Source organism: Gracilinanus agilis, chromosome 3 (assembly GCF_016433145.1).
Source record: "Gracilinanus agilis isolate LMUSP501 chromosome 3, AgileGrace, whole genome shotgun sequence".
Lineage (NCBI taxonomy): Eukaryota > Metazoa > Chordata > Mammalia > Didelphimorphia > Didelphidae > Gracilinanus > Gracilinanus agilis.
The window spans coordinates 589534223-589561995 of record NC_058132.1 but is presented as its reverse complement, the minus strand read 5'-3'; the positions used below and the strand labels follow the sequence as shown (position 1 = coordinate 589561995).

At 32.8% G+C, this 27773-nt stretch overlaps 1 protein-coding gene across 1 annotated transcript; it reads right to left on the bottom strand.

Moving 5' to 3' along the window:
* On the bottom strand, window positions 1–27562 carry AKAP11 (A-kinase anchoring protein 11). The gene is made up of 12 exons (XM_044667386.1): window positions 27494–27562; window positions 26081–26197; window positions 25360–25407; window positions 24788–24922; window positions 20808–21072; window positions 17808–20132; window positions 15500–17747; window positions 12582–12731; window positions 8731–8814; window positions 7908–7954; window positions 4720–4880; window positions 1–240 (listed from the first exon to the last, which is right to left on the bottom strand). The coding sequence occupies exons 1-12, from the start codon at window positions 27560–27562 to the stop codon at window positions 100–102; spliced, it is 5790 nt and encodes a 1929-aa protein (XP_044523321.1). The 3' UTR covers window positions 1–99.
* Window positions 27563–27773: the final 211 nt, after the last annotated feature.

The following is a 27773-nucleotide window of genomic DNA, read 5'->3' as shown; positions in this document are numbered from 1 at the left end:
CTATTCTAACAATGTTAATGTTTGCTAGTTACATTTTTATCCTGCATACATCTTTTCACTCAAAAGGAGGAATAAAATTAGACAGTGGCTGGATTTGTTTTATGCATTTTCCAAGATCCAACAAAACAGAGGTTTGCATCTCTCCTCATCTGAAGCCTTTTCCATCATTTCATAATATTTAAGAACTGCCTGCAAGAGGTCTCCCACTTTCCACTCTTTTTCTCGTACTCTTTTTGAAAGCTAGCAAGAAAAAAACAAAGAAAAGGGTTAGCCAAAAATCTGACAGCTATGAGATGTTGTTAAAACACTATTTTTTTTTTACTGCTAAGAATCCAAACATAAGAATGAATATCAACGAAGTTTTCCTCAAGCTAAACACCTTTCCTTGCTGGTGTCTAAAGGCACATCTTCTTCAATGAATGGCCCTGTGGCTCAGGTGACACAGCTATATAAAACCTAGTACTTCAAAAACTAGTGCAGAGGATGCATAAAACAGGAAATTCTTAAACTAAAGAGTTTTGTCACACTCTCAATTAAGTACAAGAACTCATAATAAAAGACATCAAAGCATAAATAAAAGAGATTTTCCTTTCACAACACAGAATGTAGTTACGAAAAGGTATATATATATATATATAAACCCCAACTGAAAAGTTTTTGTGGTTATATAAAATGTGATCAAGTTTAAAATAACAAAAATGCCAATTCTACCACATTATCTTCATTCTTAATTTCTACCAGAGAGAATATTTTTTGAACTCAGACCCTGAAAGTGAGTTCCCACCTGTTGCCACTCTACTTTAACAATCATGACTTCATCTCTTCCAAAAAAGGACAAAGTGGGGGGCATCAGTAGATTGAGAGCCAGGCCTAGAGACAAGAGCTCCTGGGTTCAAATTTGACCTCAGACACTTCCTAGCTGTGTGACCCTGGGCTAGTCACTTGAACCCCACTACCTAGCCATTATTGCTCTTCTGCCTTGGAACCAATACACAGTAGTGATTTTAAGATGGAAGGTAAGGGTTTAAAAAAAAAAAAAAAGGACAAAGTAGAAATTTGAGGCAGACTCTGTTAGAAGGATGTCAGGAGGGCAGCTCCTTTGAAATCAACTACCTACTAGTGTTATTATTTATTCTCTCTGCTACTTGAAAAAAATATTTATTAGGAGCCTATTAAAAGCCAGGCACTGTACTAAGCACTTGACAAATATTATCTCAATCAATTCTCACAATTCTATGAAGTAGAAACTATTTTCATTGTCATTTTACAATTAAGGAAACTATGGCAGACAATTCAGTGATTTGCCCAGAGTCACACATTTAGTTAAATATCTGAGGTTAGATACCAACATGGGCCCCTAAGCAGCCTACTTCTTTTCAGGTTTTCTACATACTCCTAATACTCCTATTAGTAAAAAATTAGTAGTAGTAGTAGTAGTAGTAGTAGTAGTAGTAGTAGTAGTAGTAAAAAACTATTATTAAGTAAAAAAATTTAAAACATAAAATATCTTGAAACTACAAACAACATTTACTTTTAGAAGATATTATTCTGGTGTGTCTATATTGAATCACAAATTTGTTTTGTAAATCACAATTTTTAACTATCTGTGGGTGATTCTCCTATTTCTTTTTGATTTATATTTTACATAATGCCTTCCCATAGCACTGTGTGCATTGTAAATATTCATTACATTTTTATCCCTCCCACTTTTCTTCCTTGATGCCATCAAGAGAATAAAAATGAAATACAACTATGATGTTAAGCACCCCACTATTACAATAAAAAATATTTTTATCTAAGAAGAAATATAAGAAACTGACAGGCAAAGAAACTGAAGACTCTGTTATGTGCATTGATCCATGAATACTACAATTCCCCCCCAATGAATGCTACCCCAAAATTCACTATTATGGTTGCCATGGTTTTTTGGGTTTTTTAAATTTTACTTCTACAAAAATGCTAATGAGAGGAAACTGACTATTTATTTACACTGATAGAGCCAACCAAATTAAATCATGTCTCTCAAAAGTTAAGCCCTAGAAGTTTGATCTTGATGAATTTTTACTAATCCAATATTCTATTCATTTCATTGAACTTGGGACTGCTATCATAAACTAATTTTAAAAAGACTATTAACCAATGTTCCATATCAAAGTTTCTATAGCATATCCCAAAACAAAGCAGGTATGTAAACTGGTTTGCAAGTTCTATCTTCCCTATTATTTCTGTGTTCTTTTTGCATAGGAATTTGTAATTTTATAACTTTATTTTAGTTACTTATTCCCCCAAAGAGGACTTGGTACGTACACGTACACACACATACATACACACACGTCTATAAAATATTTCATATCTCCACACTCAGGGCTCAGATTTTTAAATTTAGATAATATGGTACTTTAAGCGAAAAAGCACTGTCATAAAAACTATCTCATTTGAACTACATAATAACTCTGTGAGATAGGTAGCATAAGTACCATTATTCCCATATTTCAGATGAAAAAACTGAAACTGCAACTAGCAGAGCCAGAATTTCAAACACAGATCATGTGACCCCAATTTCTAGTTTTAAGTTCAATATTCTTCTTACTATAGAAATACTGATTTTATTTTTTAGGAATGTCTAAAATGTATCTCTATAAAACATGTAGAATATAATTTTTATTGCACAAGTTTACTTAAGAAAATCTTCTGGCTATTTTTATTCAGGTTTTAGAGATGAAATATGCTTTATAAACACTAGGTGTTTAATAAATGACTGTAATAAGTTCAAAGTAGTGGAACTATCTGCTCAGCTTAAGAGTGAGAATAAAAATATCTTTACACTGAAAAATACAAACTAAAAATATATGAAGCCTATTGTGTTTATAGCATTTACTTCTTTATCTAGCTACCTATATCAGCTTTCCTTTGGCTTCCAGCTTCATCATCACCAACAGTAATGGGAAAATGAAGTGGTTAGTAAATTGAATCACTTGAACCAGAGCAGAGGAGGAAGGGTAGGAGAGAAAGAAAAAGGAACTAAGGTGTGTTTGTGTGTCTGACATGCATTCATGCATGTGTGTATGGTAATGGGAGAAGTGGAAGGCTGTATTTAAGGCGCATGCTAGGAGTTTAGAGAAAGGATTTTAGCAGGCAGGGGGCAGAGGAGGAACAGTCTGGAAGGGACGACTGTTAGAGTGAGTGACATCCTGTGCTAGCAGGGAGCTCTTCCTGTCCTGAAGGGAGAGGAAAGGCTGGCTTGCTAGAGCCTGTCTGTGGAGAAGGAAAAACCCTAAAATCATCTTGGGAGGTTCTCTGTTTGACTGGAGAACATGTAGCAAAGGATCTGACTATACCTGCTGTGTTTTTATCAACTTTCCAGAAGGTTTTGTCTAAAATCCTGTCAGTTTGGCTTTGAGGTTTTACCTCAGGGGTCAGACCCACTGGGGTTTGGATTTAGCCATTTTGAGAACAATCATAATGGGTTTTGGAGACAGCTTCTGAACTCAACCAAACCAACTACGGAGGGTCATCGATAGGCATCTTAGCCAGCTCTTTTTGGGGAACACCTAGGTAGAAATAGGGAGCTGGTAAGTTAGCTTGGAAGAATGGAAGACTCCCTTTTGCGGGGGATGTAGATCCTTCAGAGTCAGGGACACCTTCTGATCCTGTTGGTATCTTCTCTGATTTTATAGAACTGATTTTATAGAACTTTGTCTCCAAAGTGTTTTGTCTGACTGGCTCAGTAGAAAGTGATTCAGCTTTACTCTCACTAGCTGGGAGCTAGAATAACCCAGGGACCATGGCTGGGTATTTAGGGAGTTCTCTAAGTGGAAACTACATCAATCCACTTGAGTTCTCCTGTTAGCCTTCTGATTAGCTTAGCTACATTCTGTATTGGGTTTTTTTCAGTATATACTGTGAGTAATATTCTTTTGACTATTAATTATAACTAAATTATAATAAAATTAACTTATAACCAAGTTGTGGTCATAAACAATAAACACCTTTTCAACTAAACAACTTGTCAAGCAGAACCAAATGGCCTTGAATTATTTGTGGAGAAATGACATACATAAAAGAAATTTTCTTATAAGAATTTTCAAAATAAGAAATTCTTCTTAAATTTACATTTAAATGTTTTTAAAAAGATAGAAACAGAAAACATAGAATACAAGATTTGTAATATTAGAACACAACTTAATACCACAAGTTGATGAAATTCAACCATCAGGATTGTGTTATCAAATGGCACACTTAATAAGGTAATGACTCTCCCATAATAATTTAAATTACAGCACTAAAAAGATAAACTATAAAGCTAATGGCTTCAACTAAAGCTTATTATATTTGCCCAAGTCCTGACATGTACAAGATTAATTTATCACTGATTCAAATGCTAATGATCAACTGGATAAATTTCAAAATTTTTCATTAAAAGAAGTTTCTTCATTAAGAGAAGTCTTGAAGATTTTGTTTAGAATATACCCACTAACAATATAAAATTATAAAATAAGATTAAAAGGGAAAATTATTATAATTCTGAAACAGAAAATTTATATAGTTCTAAAACAGAACAACAGAAAACTGCAGTTAACTTAAGTTTCTTGATTCTTCCTTCATGGTGAATCTATTGGTGATATCTGGCCATAGAAATCACCTTTACCAAAACATGACAATGAAGGACTGATGGATGGATAATGCTAACAAGGTCTGCAGTACTCTAACAGCACTCACCAGCATGAAATCTTTCCTTGCAGAGTCATGGAAATAAAGCTGTTCCACCTCTGCCTCAGAGGCAGCCAGCCATTGAAGGGCAAGCCTCAACTGAGGATCCACACTGCATGGAGCCATATCAATATTCACTATTAGTAGTTTCTTCCCAACTTTCTCCAAACCTAATATTTAAGACAAAACAATTATAAGGTAAAAGACATCAACCAAACTCAAAGCACTACATTTTCCAAATGTTTATAAATAGATTCTATAATGATTCTAAAAAAAAAAAAGATGAAAGGAATCTATTTTTTTTCTAAACCAAAAGTGCACCTCTTACAAACTGCAGCATTTCTGTGAGTAATATTCTTTCGACTATTAATTATAACTAAATTATAATAAAATTAACTTGAAGCAGAAAAGTTAGTTCCCATTATACATTTCTTCTCCTGCACGGTTACAGCTAAAGTAGAATATATCCCTTTGAAGCTCTGACCACTGTCTGATGGGCTATGAATAACAAGATCACAGTCTAAAAGTCACATTTACAAGTCAAATACATCAAAGAAAAAAAATTAGTCACCAAAAATACTAAAACAGGGAATATACAGTACATAAGAGGAACAAGTCCCTGTTAATTCAAAAAACTGTGTTTCAAACGAGCTGACATATTAAAACTAACTTTACTGGGTAGCTAGGTGGCTAGCCAGGAGGTCCTGGGTTCAAATCCGAATTCAGACACTTCTTAGTTGTGTGACCCTGACCAAGGCACTTAAAACTCCTAGATCTTAAATGTTGGCCTTTATTGTCTAATCCTTTCTGCTTTTCTGCTTTGGAATTGATACTTTGAATCAATTCTAAGACAGAAGGTAAGAGGTTGTTTTTTTTTACTACTTTCATACTAAACTGGTAAAATGAATGCATATGAAATGACTTTACAAAACTAGTAATTAAATTAGATTAGTTACATTTTGAAAAAAGAAAAGGAAAATGCCTAGGAAATTAATGTTCTGGAATAAAAATACATAACAATATCCTATCAATTTGAAATGCAAGAACCAGAAAATATAGATTTTAAATTTGAGTATGGAGTAAATCCAAGCTCTGCTACTAACTAGCTCTATGACCTTGGAAAGGATATTTGAGGCTATAGTTGTCTCAAATGTAAAATAAATTAGTTTGGCTAGTTTGCTTCCAGCTTTAAATGTTAGAATGTTAAATCCATAAAATACATAATAAGCATACACATATATTATGAACACAGAGTCAGAATTTTAGTGCCAGATGGGACCTCAGATATTATCTAATCCTAATTTTATAAATGAAGAAAATAAAACTCTGGTCGTTTATGATTTACCTAAGATGAGAGAGTAGTAAACTAAATTTAAGTACTTCCTTTATAAGTTCCACTATAAATTGGGCAGAGCCAGAACTAGACCCAATGTTTCTTAGTTCCCAGTCTTCAGTTTTTCCCATTATATCAGATTGAAGATCAAATAAAGACCACCATATACAATCAGAAAACAACAGGTCTCCAGGTAATAAGATATGGAAAACTCCCTTTCTTGATTCCAGCTGTTACAAAGTAGTGAGTATAAAATCCATTACTGTCTTCATAAGACTAACTACACAATAAAAACCATAATTAACTAGAATACAATCATACTATTCAATTAATTGGAAATTTTCTGTGTTAGACTGGGGGGAAAAGCAACCCCTCTCTACCACCACATACACAAAAATACAAGCTACTTTCAAAGATTTTGAGAAAAAAAATATCTTTGATCAGAAAGAATATATTCATCCCAAACTACCTATTTCTATATCTATATTATACTATCAAAATTGAAACAGTGACCACATAGACATAGTAAAAGATCCTCAAAGGAAAATTCAATTATGTTCATTGTATTATAATCTAAGATAAGAAATGCATAAGTTTATTTTTAAAATACTTTTCCAACAATGATTAAACCAAAAAAGATTTCTGGTTAATCCTCAATCTGAAATTTCAATAAATCAAAATATCCACATCCAGATAAAGTTAAATGAATGCTGATATATTGTTTAATGTTTTATGTACATTGGGTACCCTTGAAGGCATTAGAATAGGACTCAGTGAAGAAGTAATAATTCATGCCTGTATAGAATTTCCTTCTCTAGTTAGATAATACTTTTAAGGTCAAATTTGACTTCCTCTATTAGGATATCTAGTAGACTCTACTTGTTAGTTATAGTTGACCGTGTATATAGGCATTAGAGGTCATGGGCTTTTACTGCTGGCTCTTGGATTTTGTTTCCTGTGAATTTCTGGGCATATCTACTATTTTTCTTTCTCTCCCAAGTAAAGACTCTATGGTATTTTTAACCCTTTTGATTAAATTTGCAAGACTCCAAGCAAATAGATTTTCACCAATAATTATCAAGTATATTCCATCACAGGCTAGGAGACTGTCATTTCTATTATCATAGTAGGACTGGGGAAAAAAATACTGACATGAAAATATAATGTAACTCTTCAAAAAATTATATTCCAAGACTATTACAAAAAATGACTCTTTTACCTGAAAAGACTGCTGACTCTAGGAAGTTGCATCAAGTATCTATACAACATGGAATGTAGAAGTGAAATAAATATTTGACTACTGTTTAAAATAATGTGAGTTTGGAGGTGAGTGGAAAAGAAGAGATTAAATGAGGTAAACATGTCTGCTATCATTCATAAGCTGAAATTCCTGAGTTAGAAAATAAACCCACTTTACCATATTTTTATCTTCTGGTTAAGAATAAAAGACCATGCTAACATTATGCCATGATTATAATAGAATTAAGCTTTTGTGGTGGATTTTTAAAATTTCAGGGATATCCTCATTTTTTTAAACAAAATATTATGTGAATTATGATTACTCTTAGAAGAAACAAATAAATATCATAATATTTTAGAGATATATTAACATGAATTTAATTTAGAAACCACTTACCCTACTTCACAGAGAACTTAAAATTACATAACTAATATTCAATCAAGAATATTTGGGGACTCGATATGATTTACATAATCAACCTTCATATTGTGTAATTTATTTGACAAAAAGAACAAATGAGCATAAACAAAAAATATTTTAAGAAATATCAGAATAATAGAAAAGTATTTGATAAGATATTAAGTGCCATACAATGCCAGATTTATTTACTGTAAAATGCATTACCTTCTATAACATGTTTATGTTCTTCATCTTTATCATCTGCTCCATCACTATATTTTGAAATTAAAAGGCATATATTAATAAAACTTTAACCAACAATATAAAAAAGCTAGTTCTAAAACACAATCATGAATGTGAAAATGGTAAGGTAGGCAATGTTTAAGAAAAAATAAAGAAATAACAATTAAAAGGAAGCTTTGCTTCTCACACCATTTCATGTTATGATCTGTCAATGGATTCCAAAGAATAGGTAATCAGTGACCCAGAAATCCTACCTTAATGTGACAAATATCCAAGTAATTTTAGACATAGAATTCAAATGCAAAAGTAGTCTACAATGTTTGTCTTAATATAAGCTCTTAAAAGACAAGGTTTGAGCTTCACTTAGTAGTTTTATATCACGGCGTGAACATTTACTTAGGCACTCAATACATGACAACATTGATATTTTCTTCAGAATAAAGAATGTTCATTTTTCTTACACTTGAAAGCAACCCATGCCAAATAAAACCTGCATGAACTGAAGACAAAGGAAAAAAATAGAAATTCTGTAGGAAGTAAGATCTTCTTTAGAAAATAATAATTGATAGATTAAAAAAGAGCAAGCAAAGCATGCAAAAAAGATAACTTACTTTTTTATAATTAGATGTCATTCATAATAGGCATAGCCATATCTCATTAAATGTAAGTTCATTAGGCAAAATCATGCCAAGATTAAGAAAAAAGCAGGTTGATATTCATGTGCATGGGTACATTCATTTATAAGTATAATTTCATGCATTAGTAATGAAAAACTCATCTGTTTAAATTTCTGGACTAGACCAACCTGTCTGATGTTGGAAAGGATAAATTCTCCTCATACATATCTCCTTCTAAACCAAGACTGCTCCAGCTACTGCTGTTACCATTACTGCCAGAGAAGAAGAGAACAGAGCTGAACTAGAAAATGAACAGTAGATCTAAAATAAATCTTGCTTTTTCCTTCAAAGCTGTTTCTGTCCTTATATACAATGAGAGAGGCAGAGGTAGCTAGTTGGCACAGTAGATAGAGCTCTGGGTCTGGATTCAGCAAGACCTGAATTCAAATCTGGCATTGGACACTAGCTGTGTGACCCTAAACAAGCAACTTCGCCTCTGTCACAATTTCCTTAACTGGAAATTGGGGATAATAACATCACCTACCTCACGTTTGTTGTGAGGATAAAATGAGATATTTGTAAAGCCTTTAGGAAAGTGCCTGGCAAAAAATAAAGGCTTGTTCCCGATCCCAAATCCCTAATGATGTCCTGCAACTGTCAAAACTGACTAGAACACCAAAAAGAGAAGTAATTAGGGATAGCTGGTGTTATCCTAAACAATAATGTGCAAAGACTATTATTTGGGGTGGTGATGTTTGTTTTTTTTTTCATTATTTGACTCTGTTTTCCAGGGAACTAGAATGGCACCTTATAGAATAGAAAATGAAGGAACTTTAAGTAACAGGTTCCATGGTGTACAACTAAGCTTCAGACAAATTTTTAATTAAACCATCTTCAATGTGAGTATAGTTTAGAAAAGGGGGGAAAAATACTAAAATAGAGCTTAAAACAAGACTGCCTTCTGATATACTGTGTTATTTATAAGTACTGCAATTACATAAGCAACTATCAGTTCATATTTTATGTGTAAATTAAGAGGTAAATGGTAACAATAACATTTCCAGAGTAAAAATCTGATAAAGTGAAATCACAAATGAATGGAACCCATATAATACACATTTACTGTAGTTTGGGGGTTGGCTAGTCTTTAATATGAAACAGATAATTTGTTATAGCTACATGCCTGCTACCTAATAAAAAGGAAAAAAAATTGCAGTGGCCGTTTCTAAACAGGAAAATAATTGTGTTCTAAATTGCAACAAAGCAACTACAAAGAAAATAGCAACTGCACCTAGAAACAAAATTAGATGCAATTCCTTACAGAAACTTTCAACATGCAATTTTAAAATCTGAGTAATTAAAATAATGAATCTATTAGCTTATAATAAGTAGTTATAAAACATTTCTCAATCTAAATTATATCTGCAGAATATTTCTTCTCATCATAAAACAATATTTTCGAATATATTTTATTTCTAAAAACATGAATAGTTTAACATGTAACATAGTTATAACAAAGCTATACAATTAATTCTAGAATCTAGAATCACTGTGAGCTTTTTAAACCACTCATTATTTTTAAACATTTCTATTTACTCTAGTTTGTAATTGGTACTATAAATAAGTCTATGCTCACATCACTGTATATTAAGAAAGCAGTTCAATGTTGAGTATCATGAGAATATTATTCTTATTATTATGCATACCATTCTTCTATAAGTCAAGCCCAAAATTTTAAGAAGTTTCTTAGAGCAGAGCCATACAATAAACCAATTTTACTCTATACTTAAAAATGGTAAGCTATGATCAAAGTGAATGCTCTATCAATACTTATTGACTAATTTCTAAGTTCACCAGACTTTTTTGGGAACAAAGTGCTTAAATAGACATTATCAATATTTAAACATGCACCTCATTCTGGGGATGTAGCTTAGCTATTTTTGTGAGTAAGAAATATGTGAATGGAACAGTATTTATTAAGTGCTTACTCACTATGTGAGCTCCCCACTCAGGCCCTCTCTTTTGATTGCTGAGTTCTTGGCCCAGACCACCATTACATAAGATGCCCTGGCTGGACTCCTTTCGCTCCTGGATTCACTCCTCATTCTCTAGTTTGTTTTTTTTCACCAATTCCATAGCAGCCTTCCCCTTCCCCTGCCCTCATCCATCTGCACAATGTATGCAGTGTAGTAATGAGGCCTGTAGCTTTCTGATACAAGTTTCAGGACATTATAAGATATGAAATTATTGTCTAATATTTGATGAAAAACATCAGAATACAGAAAGTATACTACTAAGAATGTTAAAGGGGCAAATTTTGGGGCCCAGAGTTTATTGAATTAGGCCATTTCTCAGAACAAACATCATAGAACAACAAAACAGAATCATGAAAAAGATTTTTTTTATTGTAAGTGAAAACCTATAAACATAAAATCTCAAATATTTCAATTTCTAGAATTATAATTTTTGGAAAGTCAAAATAACAAAGAAATTATTTAAACAAAAATAAAAAAATTAATATAGGAACTATACAAATCTGGAAGATATAAGAGAATAACAAAACAAGAATAACTGCTATATACTCTTTTTTTTAAGTTAAGGAAAAGAGAGTATGAAAAGTATGTTTTAATCAGTGTTTCCAGTTTTAAACAGGAATATACTTCACTTATTTTTTTTAATTGAAAAGTTTTATTTCATTAATAGGAATATACTTTAAGTAAGTTGTGAGTAAAGGGAAATAAAACTTTAAAATATCTAATTAAATTTTTCTAAAATATTACTATAGGGTAAGTTAGATATGATACAAGCACTGTCTGCTGTTTGAAATCACACTTGGTTTTACAATGCTTATAATTTTCCAACTTGCATGATATAAAGGTTATTATGACTTGTCATTTGTTAACTGTGCTCTTGGATAAAAAGAACTTTTTAGAAGTTAGAAGGACTAATTTGAACACTGTATGTGCATTTATTAGGTTTTATTCAGCTGAAATGTTTTATGGAAAAAATTTTTTTCCTATCTTCTTCCTTCCAGCTCTAAATCTGTAATCCTATGAACAAAGTGAGAACATGAGTGTGTGCACATGTGTGTGACACACACACACATGCACAAAGGAGGGCAGATTATGTAGTCTTGTCTGGGCCTATGATTTTATCAGTATATCAGTGTCGGGAGTTCCTTCCCAGCTTGGAAATTCCCTTCACAAATGCAAATGAGCAACTCACCTACAAATTATAGCCTTAAGACAGTTGAGTAGGGCACTGAGAGTTGACTCAAATACCCAGCTAGTATGTGTCAGAGGAAGGACTTGAATTCAGGTCTTCTTTACTCAGTGGCAGAACACTTTAGTCATTATGCCATGCTAGGTTTTTTAAGTCTATGAAAAGACTTTTTAAAAGGTTAAAAGTTATAAAAAGAAATATTAAATATATTTTTGTTGGCATAGCAGAATTCAAAGTATTTGGAATTATTCATTTAAAATTTCATGTCAATTTTCTGTCTTTTAGTGTTATTCCAAAATATAATAACTTCTTTATACTTTGTCTAACATTTCTTACTATATTACCTTATAATATAACAAATTCACTAAATTTATAAAACAGGTTAAACAAAGACAAACATTTCAACATTGAGTTTTACTACTTACTACATATGATATATTTCACATCTAATTTCTCTGATTTATAGAAAAATTAAACACTTTTCCCTATATGCATTAACTACCAAAATGGTATTTTTTTCATCCCATATCATAAATGTTAGCAATAAGATAGTTTTCATTTTAATTATATGATTTACTTAGTTAACTGCTACTGCTATCATATATGACTTTGTGAAGAACCCTTTATTCCACACAGAGTATTTCATCTGCTTTCAATGAATACTTGGTCCAGGAAATAACATCATATCTAAAATTTATAGAGATTTTTATTAGCTATAAGGATATGGCATGAAGATTTTCTATAACAGAGGTCTACAAAGAAGTATGTGGGGCCAAACAAACTAGATAATTGCATGCAAGTGCAAAATTTCAGTTACCTGTCACTGAGATGAAGAAAACTACTGCTTTCATCTTGATGGTCATCTTCAAAACTTAAATTGGACCAACTACTGTCATCACCAACACTCAGATTCATCTGCTGGCTACCAACAGACTCAACTGACTGAAATCCTTCTTTTCCTATTGAACTAAAACAAAAATTCAAATCAGTAATATCATTCATTCTACACTATCTTTCTACACCAATGCAACAAGAAAATTAATAGAAATGCAAAAACACAAACAATTTGGGAAAGCAAGAAACATCCAACCTGAAGCAAGCGCTCTAACCTAGTATTTAATTTCTGATATTAGGTCAAAAGGATTCATGATAATAACTTCAAGGATATACTACAAAAAGCTCTAATTTTACCTTAATGTTTTCCTATAACTCTTGAATTATCAAAGTCCTTCTTAAAATTAATTTCTATTTTCAACTTATAATATTAAACAAGATTTCTCACCTATAAAGAGGTAAGAAGGTAGAATAGATGATTTCCCTTTCAGGTCTGATAATATGCTGTTTTTTACTACTTACTCTGCAAGAGTTCCTCAATAGTAAAATAGGAATAGTACTTTCACTCTTCTTCACCCCTTCATAGTTATATGGAAATGTTATTTTGTTTGTTCAAGTTCTATATAAATGTAAACTATGAATAATATCAGGACATATAATAAAATCATGTAGAAATTCCTAAAACATCATCTAGCTTTAAAAAGTACCTCTCAATTCGAAGATTCCAAGATTTGGTGATAAAGTTCATTCTTCAGATTATACTCTTTCTGATTTCGTAAATTTTTGTCATATTCCCTCTACTAGCATTTCTCTATCCTGAACAAAATAATTTTTTAAAAAATCTACTCTTATATAAAAATCCTATTATCTCTTTGATCATTTTATCTGCTCTGCTTGATAAGAGTGCTGTTCTGGTTCTACTATCTTTCCTGAAACATGAAACACCAGAAAGAATTTAAGTATAACAGGATAAATATATTTTTATTTTACATAAGAATAGAATTTGACTTTTTATTTCTTTACAAATTTCCTGAAGATATCCCACATTTTGCTGGCATTGTTGCTGAAATGGACACTGAATTAGTGATCTGAAAGTATGGTCAATAATGAATGAGCTAAGCAGTACGGTACATAGTGTTGTTCCAAGATAAAGGAAAATCTAAATTGAAATTTTCTTGCAGAAAAATTATTAGCTATGTGCTCCTCCTGGGCAATTCATTTAACTTTAGTTTTCTCATCTGCAAAATGGGGGGAAATAATAGCACTGACTCCTTGGACTGTTGTGAAGATAAAATGAGATAATTCTTGTAAAATTCTTTGCAAACCACAAAGCATTATACAAATAACAGTTAACATTATTATTGACAATGATTATTATAACTGATAGTTCAAAATATGATTTAAATTTTCTCCCTCTAAACTAAAGACTTTACATTTGCCAACACTAAAATATTTCAGCCACTAAATTGATCAATGATAGCCTAGTAACATGTTTCCAAATACCTGCATAAATCTGACCTTCCCTCAAAAAAATTAAAGACATCTGCCAAATCAAAAGAGGGAAGAACAAGCAAGATGGCCAGCTGCTATAAGCCATGCAATAATACTAATTAAAAAATTAGAAGAAAACTACCATCTTTCCCCAAAACAAAAAGATCCCTTAAGAACCTATTGTGCTGCCAATGGATTCAGAGGTAGGAGACTATGGGTAGGGAACATTGCATATACACTGTCAGAATTTTTTGTTATATTAATTTTGGAAAACTTGTTTTTATTCTATTTTAAAGGATTTGCTAGTGGAAGGAGGAAATCAATGCAAAATTTGGTAATATAAAAATCCAAAGACATGAATAAAAATTTATTTTACAAAAATTGTGCTTAGTCACTGACAACCAGCTTCCCTTTTCTCTCTTTTTCACTACTTGGCAGAATTTGAAACAATTATTCTGACAAAATGTGAAATCCAAGAAATAATCAGTCCATAAAATTGGAGCAATTTACATTAAATATAGCACTACAAACCAAAACAAAAGAGGCCAACAAAAGCTTTTGTTTGTGTAGCTCCAATTTTTAAGGGAATTTTTCTATTAAAATGAAATGAAAATAATTCAAGAAACATTCAGTGCCTACTACATGCTAGTTGCAGGGATACAAAATTGAAATGACACCTTTCCTGCCTTCAAGGACCTTACAACCTATTAGTGGGTATGACATGAATTCAAATAAGAAATACATATGGTTTAAGGTGATGGGGATAAGGAAGAGATACAGTGAGTGGTCTAAGAAAATTTGAGATGGGAGATAATTTTCAGCCAAGAGGATAGGGAAGTATCCATGGAGAAAGTAGCAGCTAAGTGGATCTCAGAAAAAGAAACAAACAGATTTTAACAGGCAAAGACAAAAAGGTAGTATATTCTAGGGATAGGGAATTCCTGATATTGACATGTGATCTCTCATAAGGTTGAGAGATATCATGTGGCCTCAGAGTCCAATACAGCTAGAATACATATTAGGTAAAGGAAGTAATAGAAATAAGATTAAACAAGTAGGGAAGCACCAGATTGTAGCACACTTTAAATGCCAGGCTGAAATTTTTCTGTTTTCTATTTACAACAGGGAACTACTGAAGACTACTGAAGATTTTTGGGGGGGGGGAGTGATTAGGTGAAGGATATACCAGGAAGAGGAAAAACTGGCAACAAAGAGACTTATAATAATATAGTCAAAAGGGCCTGATCTTACAGGAAAACAGAATCCTCAGAAGGCAAAGTGGACAGTGCCCACTTTACTGGTATCTAGTAGTGTTCTGCACATTTTTTTAAAAAGAGTAACCAATACTTGAAGCAGGGGGAGTATAACTTCTCAATCCATAAAAGCAAAACAAAAAAATATTAAATCTACCTGATGTTAACAGTGTGACCAATGTTCGTCATCGCCGAAGTCATTATTTCTGTGGTAAGGCTGTCAGCAAAGCTAACACCATCTTTTCCAATTCCACTATCAGCTGCCAGACTGGTAGTACTTAGTTCTCTTTCTGCTTTTTCGATAGCTGCAGCAACTATCTTTTCAGCCAATACCACTTTCTGTTCAAGATCAACATGGATTCTGGGAACATCAAGGTGTAAAAGTCTAGACTTCTGACAGCCAGTTATAAGTTTTGAATTAGATACTGGTTTATTTCTAGCAGAGGTTTCTTGTCCAAGAAAGTACTGTGATGATTTTGCTATACAATCCTGGTGTTCTTTTAGATTACAATATCTGCAAGCTATACCAGAGAGCGGTGACAACTTTTCAGCATAAGTAAATCGATCTGCTGATTTTCTGTTCTTAGAAACTTGGAGAACTGCAGATTCCAAACTTATTTCTAAAGTGTCATCTACTATTTTTTTGGCATATTGTTCTATAGCTTGAAGAATGCTTTCTGTATATTCATTTAAGCTGCTTGTACTGTGGTAAAGTTTTTGTTTTGGAGAAGAAAGTTGAAGAGATTTAGAAAATGCTGATTTAACATAAGCCCCCATATCTTCCTCAGAGGCAGATTTTTTATAAAGGCAAGAATCCGTTAAAGATTTTGGCAAACCAATCGTGGACATTTTTAGCTTTCTTTTAACATCCTGTGTTATGTTATAAGCAAGAGAGTCTGAAAATCTTATCAATTCTGGACATTCAATTCTCTGTGTAAGTTTAGACCTTTCATCAGCTTGGTTTTCACACTTTTTGCTTTGTCCTTTTTTATCTATTTGGTACTTTTCTTGATTCAAAAATTTTAACAGTTCATTTTTATTGTTCATCTGTGAGCTTTGTACAGGGAATGTTTTTCTATTATATTTGAGTTGGATTTTCCTAGCTGCTTGTTGTAAACCTGACTTAATGGATCTATAAGCAAGTCGACTAGCATACTGATCCATTATTAGTTCACTATTAGCACCCTCCCTTTTCAGAACTTGGATAATGTGACCTGCATACTCATCTGTCACACTTTCACAGCTGGGATACTTGGATGTCAGACCTGACATGCAGTAATTCTGAGGTAATGAATGACTAAATGGGTCAACCTCTCTTGGCCACTGTTCAGTTGATATATTCCACTTCTCTTTTGAGCTATAGTCTCTCTCATCACTGTTGAGACAAAGACTATCCTTATGACAATTATTCTTCTTTAGCCTCAATAATTTACAGTATTTTGATTTTACCATTTTCTTAGCCTCTCTGATGACATCCCCAGCTACATCACCTGCATAATCCTGTAAGAACTGTAAAGTCTCATCTTTATTAACAAATGTAGCATAACCAGATGTTTGACTCTGCACATTTAACTGAGATTTTGTACTAGGTCCTTGGAAGCTTTTGCTATGCAAATAGGAAGCAGCCATGTCAGTTGCCATAGAAATTATATGTGTGGCTAAATTATTTGCATACTGAGCTGTTTTCTCTGAATATTCTGATTTCATATGCATTTCTGGGTATTCTTCATCCTCACTGCTTTCAACTTCTTCTGAAAGAGATCTCATGAGTTTCAACATAAACTCCTCTTTTTCTATGGTGTTTTGTTCATTTTCAGAGAAGCCACTAAGAGATGGATTTCGAGGTGTGGAAGGTGGTGTAGCAGGTGCAAATTCTTTTGCTAATTCTCCTTTGAGTTTTTTGGTTAATTTTCTTAGGTTCTGCTCTGAACTAGTCTGGGGAGGTACTAAAGGAGTTGGTGGAGGAGTATCAGGTATCATATTCCCATCTCTGATTTTCTGTTTATCTTCTACCTGTGAAATGTCTTCAACAGGAAGCACTGCTGTTGAGAATGTATGAGCTGGAGAAAACCAGCTTTCTTGCCCATAAGGCAGAGAACCAAGGGCAGTTTTATTCAGGTCATGTTTTTTCAAAGATTTATCAAAAGGTTTTCCTGAAGAGTCCATTGTCTCAGTGAGATCTTCTGTATTCTGTACTTGGAAAGTTACATCTGGACAAGGTGGTAATGAGCCTGAAGAAAACTTGGAAGCCATAGAGCCTTTATATTCTGGAATGCAATCTTTTATTAAGGAAGACATATACTGAGCAGGTTGATCTAGACAATCTTGAAAGTTGGTTGGTTTATTCAGGGTCAGTGGTGGCTCTTCCTTGAGGGCAGGCAAATATTGTTGTTTCTCTGCCATTTCTTGTTTCTTTATCAAATTAGATACATCTTTTCTAATGCTGCCTGCACATGTTGGCATACTTATAATGTGTGCCATATTCTTATTATTTGAAGTAACCGATTTGCTTTCATCTATGGAATGTTGTACAATAAATTTAGATAAATGATCAGCAAAATAGTTCTTATAGTTTCTTTCACCAAACTGTGGAGATGCTCCACCATGTGGTAAAGGGATTTTTCCTTCTGCTTTATCTTTCGTCACATAATCTGAAGGTTCTCCAACTGCTTTGGTAACTTTGGAGGTGATTGTTTCATAAGTTTCAGTTACTATCATATCTACCATTGTGCCAGAGAAACTACTGATGGCTGATGGACCAAAGGCTAATTCTGAACAGCTATTGATTCCAGTATTATTCATTAATTTATGATTATTCTGATTATGTGCAAATTCATATTTATTTTCATCACATAGATTGTTGTTTGAAGCCAGATGAATATTTCTAAGACAAGCTACTTCCTCTTCCTTATTTTTTACAATAAAGTATTTTTGGGTAGAATCATTTTCCATTTTATGACTATTATCCAATGGTAGATGAGAAATTTCCTGACATGAATTAGATGAAATATATCTGCCAAGGGCACTTCCTGCCAATGGTACTGGGATAGACGTTACAACACCAGAAGTACAAAACAAAGCCTGCTGTACTGTGTATTCTTTTCTGTAACTCTGTCCTAGATTCAATGCTGTTAGCACTTGATCATGACAAGTAGGAAAAGAAGTTGAGGTTTGTGTTGACTGCAATACATTTTCTGCACTGACATACTTGATATTATCCATAGAGACACTAATTGCTGCTTTTGTGGTAAAAGTCACATCAACTTGTGATAGCTCAATGAATGCTTCCTGTATGACAGATTCAGACAAATCTTTAGCATATGACCTAACTACTTTGTCTTCATAATCAAAAGGGCCATCATGTGTTCCTGTGGGAGATGGTGGATGAGAAAACTGGCACACTTCCATAAGGCCTTCAAAAATAAGTTCTTCAGCAAGGTCTGCAGCAAATCTGGCTGCAGTGTTGGTAAATATCTGCTTCTTGACATAGTGTAAATCTCGTAAAGCACTAGTTAGAGCATCCCCAACCAAAAAGTTGGCCAAACCATTGATGGCACGCTCCTTCAGCAAAAATGCTCTCCGCCTTCCAATTTCATTAAATGCCATATCAAAGACTGAGGATGTCAATTTTACCGCTAAGCTGCAGAGTGCACTGGTACATGAAGAGACTCCCTTCTGTAAGTCTTTAAAAGCATGGCCAAAACTTTTTTCTACCAGCTCTGCGGCAAATTTCTGAATATTCTCCTTAATCATTAAAGACTTCTGTTTTGATCTTACTTTCCAATCAGGTACCCTATGTTTAAGGTCTATAGTTGGAATTTTCCCCTCTGTGGTTATAATACTATCAGTGTGTCTGGGAACTAACTGAGAATGAAAAACAGAGCCAAGTATTGCACACGAAACATTGTTTGCATAATCAGAGTAAGCATGATAAGCAATATTGTGATTTTCATTAAACTTCTCTCCAATGACATCGAAGTGGCAGCAGCATTCAGTAGTAGTACAGTTCCCTAGGGGACTGAAAGCTGAAGACCGAATGGGACTAAACAAACCGCTATCTTCCCCAGATGTCTTCACTGGGCGAGGAGAGTCTGGGACATCATATAAATTACTGTAGGGGGATTCTGGTTTGCGAGGAGTTGGTTTTCTTACATTAGCTGGGAGAGTGGGCCGATCAAACTTAAATTTCTGAGGATTCATGGTAGTGGTAATGGAACAAGATTTCCCATGTTTGTGAACTCTCTTTTTGGATGGGTTTCCTGCAATAGGTTCCCATTTAAGTAGACAAGGTGCATCCAAAGCTTGTTCTAGCTCATCAAACTGATCAAAACTGTCAAAAAATTCACCTATTTCAGAATCTGAGTCTTCTATACCATCTTTCCCTACAGGGATCTTGGGCAATTCAAGTTTTGCTTTTAAGCTTTTTTGATATCCCTCTTCATCTAAGAAAATAACAGGGCTTGGGCTTGAACATTCGGATTCAGACGAATCAGCAGGAGAAGATAAAAATAGCGTTTTTTGTAAATTAACACTTGTATCTGAAGGATTACATGACTTGTAGAAGCTCCTTTGAGTCCAAGGTTCAGAAATAGATGTTGTGACTGAATTTTTCACATTAGAAGGTCGCTCCTTAAATCCCAAAATATTTATTAGGGAAGCTGAAGACTTAGCCAATGATTTCTGCCGCATAGAGCTAACCAGGACCTCTGAATCACAGGCTTCCAAGCAGTGAGCAGGGATGGTCTGTGAAGCAGCATCACATTGACTCCGCAATGTAGCAAAACTCATTCCTAGAGCAAAAATAAAATTATTCTTCAACAAAAAGGATTTATTAACTCAGTTTTGCTAGCTGACTTTAATAAAATATGTATTTTTTGAATTTATACTACCTTACCAAAATTTTTATCTGAAGTCATATGACATGACTGTGATTTTCAACAATTCCTCTTAAGTTTGAGGCCTACTAATTAATATTTGAGCAAATAATACTAGTATTCTAATTTTTCCAGTTAATGAGCATAATAAGGGATGTGCTGAGATAGCTCATAACAGCTCAGGAAAGCTGCTGTGTGACTATAACTCAAAAATCAGCAGACGTTATAAATCAGGAGTTGACTTATTGTTTTGTTGACTGTCTAGACTTAAAGAAAAGATAAATAAAAATATTGGTAATGCAGATTAAACTTCAGTTTTTTTATGTTGGGAAGCAGGTTATTAAATATTTACCAGCAAACCACTGACTATAATGGACTTTGCAACAGAATTAAGACTTTGAAACTTGTGACATCACAATAATATCACTACCTAATAAAAGGTAAAAGTAGATAAATTAATATATGGGCTTCATTGAGGAGTTGCAAGTTTGGGGAAGTACATTTCTCTAGTGTCAAAAACTGTACTTTTAAAAATTGTCAATTATCCCTGTAATGCTACCACCTATCTCAAGAAATCATAACAAACCTTACCATGCATCTTGGAAGGTTCTTCTTCATCTAACTGTTCAAATGCAGTGACAAAATCATCCTCAATAGAAGACACTGACTGATTGGTGTCATCATCATCATCTCCATGAGATTTCTCCAGTTGACGTTTCTGACGTAAGTATGTTTCCAGGGTATATCTGATTCCTGTAGCATATTTGCTCAGTAGATTAAATATGAAATCAACTCTGATTCTTGGGAATGTTGCTGGAGATACTCTCATTACACAAAGAACTCTAGAAAAATGATTCTTGGAGAAGACAATAGGAAATTTAAAATATTACTTTCCAACATTTGCCTGTAATGAAAGTCTAGAAATAATATAACTAAAGGTAAAAGAATGCTGCCCAAATAGTAGCACATTTGTCTATTCCCTTGCTTATTTCTTTTTTTAAACCTTTACATTTTATCTTAAAATAAATACTAAGTATTGGTTCCAAGGCAGAAATATAATAAGAACGAGGCAATTGGAATTAAGTGATTTGCCTAGGGTCACACAGTTAGAAGTGTCTGAGGCAAGATTTAAACTCAGGAACTCCCATCTCCAGGCCTGATCCACTGAGCTATCTAGCTGTCCCCAATGTAAGTTTTTTTATAAATACTGTTGAATACAACTTCCTTATACTTCGGTGGATAGTTTTCATGCATTAAAACCAAAATAAGCTGGTCATGACCTGGTGTCAATATGATGATGATGACTCTCTCTCAACTCAGACCAGTTTATCACTAACAAGTACTCAAAGTTTTTCCACCTCGGTAAGACCTTTCAGAGAATTTACTCTACTAGATAAATCAAGAACTTTGGATATCTTTATACTTTGGATATCTTTATATCCTGATGAGTTATCAAGATTAAGAATTCTATGAATGCAGAACAATTAACATACTACTAGATGTTAAAAATGACACATCTTTAATTACACAAAATAGGGATAGTGATTGGACCTGTAGTTTCATTGGTAAAGGGATACCCCAGTGAGGGAATGTAGGTCTACATCTTTTCTTCAATTTAAAGTCTTGAAAAATTGCCCAGAGCATTGTGAAGTTAAGTGGCTTTCCCAAGGTTACAAAGCATTGTACAACTATACAACAGCTATACAACAGAATTAAACAACACCATTATACAAAATATTTTCCTCATTTCAACTACACTCACAACAAAGCATATAAGTGTGATAAGCTAGGGGTTAGACACTGCCCTCTAAGAAATTATGCTCCAATAGATGTGTAATATAGTAGAATTGAAAAAGAACAAGGGCACACATCAGAGGCCTAAGTCTCTAAGTCTGTGAGTCCTAGTTACTAACTAAAGGATTCCAGGGCAACTTGCCTAATCTCCCTGAGCCTTAGTTTCCTCATTTGTAAAGTAGAGAAAATCACACTAATATCAGCTCCTTCAGATAGTTGTGAGAAAAGTGCTTTGTTAATCATAAATATAAGCTATTAGAAATTCTCTGTATAAAATAATATAGAACAAAATATGAAAATATACAAAGGAAGTATTAAAACATTGCCAGAGTTCAAAAGTAGGAAGGAACTCTCAGGAAAGAAGGGAAAAGACTATAAGAAAGTGATATTTGAATGAAACCTTGAAGAATGAGTCATGTTTCCAATGGTGACACTATCAGAGGAAAAGTCTCTTTTTCAACTATTGCAGTTATAATGAACAATATGAATAAACATATGTAGCCCAGGGTATGTTTGACAAAAGACTAGACAAGTTTGTCTTGGGCATAGACTATGTAAAAGTGAGTGTATTAACTAAGACTAGAAAGGGAGATGGGCAGCCTAACTACAGAGAATCTTCTATAACAGTATGGTGGAATGGAAAAAGTTCTGATTCTGGAGTTAGTCCCTTTCCATTTCTTGGACAAGTCACTTAATATCTCTAGTTCTCCATTTCCTTATTTTTAAAATAAGGGGGCTAGATTCAATGGCTTCTGAGGTCCTTTTCAGTTTTGAATCTATGAATATGTATTAAAGTTCAAACTTCTTGGCCTGGCAATGAAAAGTCATTGATGGTTTCTACACAAGGAATGATTTACTCAAATGTATGCATTTGTCCAAGCACAAAATTTAAAAGGTCCAAACTAGTTTTAGACAAGGATCATAGGGAAAATAGCAAAAAAAAAAAAAACAACATCTAAAACTCAATGGATCTTATAGGTCATCAAGTTTGAGGCCTTTATTTTACAGATGAGAAAATCAAGGACCAGAAGCTAACTAACTGGTCTTAGGTCATACAGTATTAAGGGGCTAAGACAGGATTCAAATTCTTACATTTCTGACTTCAAGTTTATAACTCTATCCACTTCCCTGTTTGGATGGAAGAGGGGAAGAAATTGGAAAAACACTGATGAAATAATACTACTACGCTGTAAGAAATGAGAAACAAAATGATTTTTTAAAACACAGAAAGTCTTGAATGAAATAATAAAGAGTGAAATAAGGAGAACCAAGAGAATATTATATATATTAACAGTTATATACATACATACATGTACATATATCATATAAGTAATATAATAAAAGAGTAAATAAGAATGACTAAGCTATTTTGACATATATGAATATTAAAATCAATCACAAAGGACTCATGAAGGATGATGTTGTCCACCTTTATAGAAAGAACTGATAACTATGACAAATGATGGCCTTATCTAGTATGGAATTGGGAGGGAGGTAAGGAAGGAGAAAAACAGCTGGGAACTCAAAAAACCAAAAAAAATTAAATTAAATATTTTTTAAATTAAAAAAGAAGAGTATCTTTTAGGAAAAAAATTGTGTCCACTTGAAAAACTCATGGTGTGAAAATTAGACAATTGTTTGTAAGCCAAAAACATAAATTTAGATGTGAAAAATTGTCAGAAAAAATTAATGAAAGGTTTTATCATGGGCAATTCTAACAATGTAAAATTTAAAAGGATTTGTGCAAATAAAATTAAAGCAGTTAAAATTAGATGAGGAATGGGAAAATTATGCAAGTTTTTTTCTGATGAATACCTCATATCAAAGAACTATATAGAACTAATTTAAATTGAATAAGAATAAGAGCCATTCCAATAGAAAAATACAGTCAAAGGATATGAATCTGCAGTTATCAAAGGAAGAAAACAATACTATCATGTGAAAATCATAGAAAAAATAGTCCCAAAGAAAAAATAATCCCATTCACTAATAATAAAATAAATTAAAATTAAAATAGATTGACAAAGGTAACATGAGGAAAATGACGAATATTGCAAGAGTTTATAGGAAATAGGACCATTAATAAAATAGATTCTGTCTGTGGAACTGTGAATTTACCCAGCCATTCTGGAAAGCAAGTTGGCACTATGCCCCCAAGTCAATAAACTATTATGCATACCCTCTGTTCACAAAAAATTACAATCAAAGAGATCAAAGAGGAAAATGCCCTATATATACAAAAATATCTATGGCAGGTTTTTTCATAATAGTCCCAGACAGGAAACTAAGGGAATTACCAACTACTGAGGCATACTGAGGAACAAAATAAACTATGGAATATGAATTATTTGAATATTATTATACTGTAAGAAATGACAAAATCCCACTGTTTATTAGAAACTTGGAACACTTCTATGAACTGACATAAAGTGAATTGAGATTAGAATAATTCATACAATAACAATACTAAAACAAAAAATAACTGAAATATTTTGAAACTGATTAATACAATGATTAATGTAATCACTGTAAATGGTAAATGAGAGGACTAAAGATGAAACACACTGTCCATCTCCTGCCAAAGAATTCATAGGCTTAAAATGCATAATGTGATATACATGTTTTTGATATGCCAAAAATATAGGGATTTAAGTTTTGCAAGCCTATACACATTTGTCACATTTTCTTTTACTTTTTAATTGTTCAATATTACAGAGAGGAATTAAGGAAAGCTAAATGCTTGAGAAAATGAAAAGTTTTTTTAAAACCTTATTTACCTGTTTCTGAGAGTCAGCATTTGTTTCTGAAGACTTATTTATATCCTTAAGAAAAATAATTTCATTTTCATTTAGATTGCAAAAGTGGATAGAATTCAGAAGATCAGGAAGTTCCAGAGACACTGTTGCTAAATCCTAATTAAAATAGAGAAATACATAAAATAATGCTAATTTGGGTCCTTAAACTTGAAACTAAAATCTATTTGGTTAATAGATAAATATAAAATAACAAGTAAAATAGTTAGAGTCTCTCTAGGAAATAATCAATTTTCAAAGAATAAAAAATTAAATTTTTATCCATTACTACCTAGAAACCTGAAATCCGCTATTCAGATTACTTCATTAACAATATGATTAAAATTACTATAACTACTTTTTCCATGAGAAGAAAACTCAAATGAAAATGCTAAAAGTACAAAGCTTTCAAGGCACTGTCAGAATTTTTTTTAAAAATCGAGTTTTAATCCAAAGAATTAAGATATAATGATATACTGGGCAGAATTTTCATAGTATCAAGAGTAATGAGGTGATGTATGAAGGTTCCTTTTTATAAGCTCTACTTTTTATCTTACCTGTATATGATTAGCATCTGTTTCTTCATTGAAACCTAGGAAGGTAACCTGGAAAAAATTAATAAAATTCTGCTAAGATAAAATTTTCCTCATTGTTATATCAAGACAGAAAGGTAGAGCTAAAAAGCAGGGCAGAAGCCCATTGAGCACAAAAAAATTTAACTGCTTATTATAAGATAACAATTTTTCAAAAATGGTAATGAATGTCATATACCACAATCTTAGATATGCAACAGAAGAATCTTAAGATGATCATTATTTTATGAACACTACTACTTTAAATGCCTATATTTTGCTAAAAATCTCTAAAGAACACATCCTTCCACTTAACAGAATGACTATCTCATTGATTTCTTATAGAAAACAAAGACTTAATTTAGTCTTCTATGGTCTTACTTGAGAAACATCATTCAAGTTTATTAATGCTAGAGTCAATTGAGACAACTGTTTATAAAAATATTCAATCTTTTCTTTTGTCCACTTGTTAAATGTTAGAAAACAGTAATGTTTAGGGGCAGTTGGGTAGCTCAGTGGATTGAGAGCCAGGCCTATAGATGGGAGGTCTTGGGTCCAAATCTGGCCTCAGACACTTCCCAGTTGTGTGACCCTGGGCAAGTCACTCAATCCCCATTACCTAGACCTTACCACTGTTCTGCCTTGGAATCAATATTGATTCCAAGGCAGAAGGTAAGGGTTAAAAAAAAAAGTAATAATGCCAAACCTCAATTATATTGACTTGTTCCTCTGGCTTTAAGCATTCTTCTGCTGACACACTACATAGTTCCTTTTGGCTCTGTAACAAAGACTTTATAGAACGGAGTACACCTTCAATGAAGCTCTGAAAAGAAATCATATATCTTATTATAAAACAAATTAATTAGTCCATGAAATAATTGTGACTTTAAACATTCCCTTATTAAATATTTATTGAGTATCTACTACATACAAAGTGCTCTGCACTAAATGCTATGGGGAAAATAAACTCTGTCCTCAAGAAGCTAACAATCTGTCAGAAGCAAATTTCTCTCTCTATTTGTCAGAAACAGTTTTGGTTTAATGGGAAAAATGGTAACTAGATTCAGAATCAGAAGCCATGGTTTTCTATAGCTCTACCAGCTGATAGTGACCTCTGGAAAATATTTAAGGCTTCCAAACCTAAGTTTACTCACATATCAACCTCTCAGAATTGCTATGCAGACCCCAAGAAATAATGGCTATAAAGTACACTGCAAGCAACAAAGAATTACCTAAATATCTGATTTTATAATTTGTATATTATATGTCTCAGTTTTATAAGAAATAAAACTAACTCAGAAATGAAAGCAACTTATTCAAAATCAGAAGCCTATTAAGTGACAAAGCAAAGAATTCTGATTAAATCCCATAACCTTTTACACTGTATTATCCTTCCTGCTGTAAAGTAAAAGAAGTATAGCAAAAGATGGATGTGGGAGTTAAATATCAAAGGAAACAAGAAGAAGTGGAATCTAGGGTATAGGTGAGCCAAAATGGTTTCAAAAAAGATCTTTCTTAATCAGAAGAAAGGATCAAAAGACAGAAAAAAAATAATAATCAATCAGCTGTGGTAAAGATGAGATTGTATAATCATGACACATAACGGCCTTAATATTCATGAAGCAACCAAGGAAGCTGAGGGGAAAGAATTAAAATCTTTATTTAAAAAAAAAAACACCTAAAAACCATAAAGTTTACTGTTTGTGATTTCCTTTGGATTTCTGCCCCTTGCCCTCATTACAGAGCAGTAGAAAATAAAAGGCTGATTAACATTTTAATAAAGTTATTGATTTTTAATTAATCTATTTGCTACTTTAAAATTCTGGCCCCACAGACACAAAATTAAAGAATACTAAAAAAACAGTAATGTTAAATAAAGAATTTGCTCAAAAACTGATTAGAAGTAGCTACATGATATAAGGGAAAGTAGACAATGCTCAAAATTAAGAAACTTGAGTTCTACTCTTAGTTTCCAGCTTGACTATAATTAGCTATGTAGTCATATGAAGTCACAATCATGTGGGGCCCCAACTATATCAAATGTGAAATAAAAAGGTTGGATATCTAAGGTAAAGAATTTAACAGACAACAACAAAAAAAAAGGTAACCACATACTTACCTTTTTGACAGACACCGTAGCCTTCACTGTCTTCATTTTACTGTTTTTAATAGTCTGATAAGTATCCATTGCTATACTGTGGTCTGTAGTCAATCAATGATGAATTTCTCCAAAAAAAAACAAAACGACCTAAAGAATACACACACATATTAAAAGAAGTCACTATCCTAAGTAAAATAATTACTTTTAAAATAATTAATATCATTTACTAAAAATGAATAACCTATAATTTTAAAACTAATTTACCATGCTAATTTGGAAAGCACTAATAATGGGTTTA

Excerpts from the sequence above, each read along its gene's own strand:
- AKAP11 (XM_044667386.1), bottom strand. The coding sequence starts at position 27,562 with ATGGATACTTATCAGACTATTAAAAACAGTAAAATGAAGACAGTGAAG. Across the intron at positions 7,955-8,730 it reads TCCTTTCCAACATCAGACAG|TGATGGAGCAGATGATAAAG; the intron begins GTTGGTCTAGTC and ends TTCAAAATATAG. Across the intron at positions 241-4,719 it reads CAAGGAAAGATTTCATGCTG|CTTTCAAAAAGAGTACGAGA; the intron begins GTGAGTGCTGTT and ends TTTTCTTGCTAG.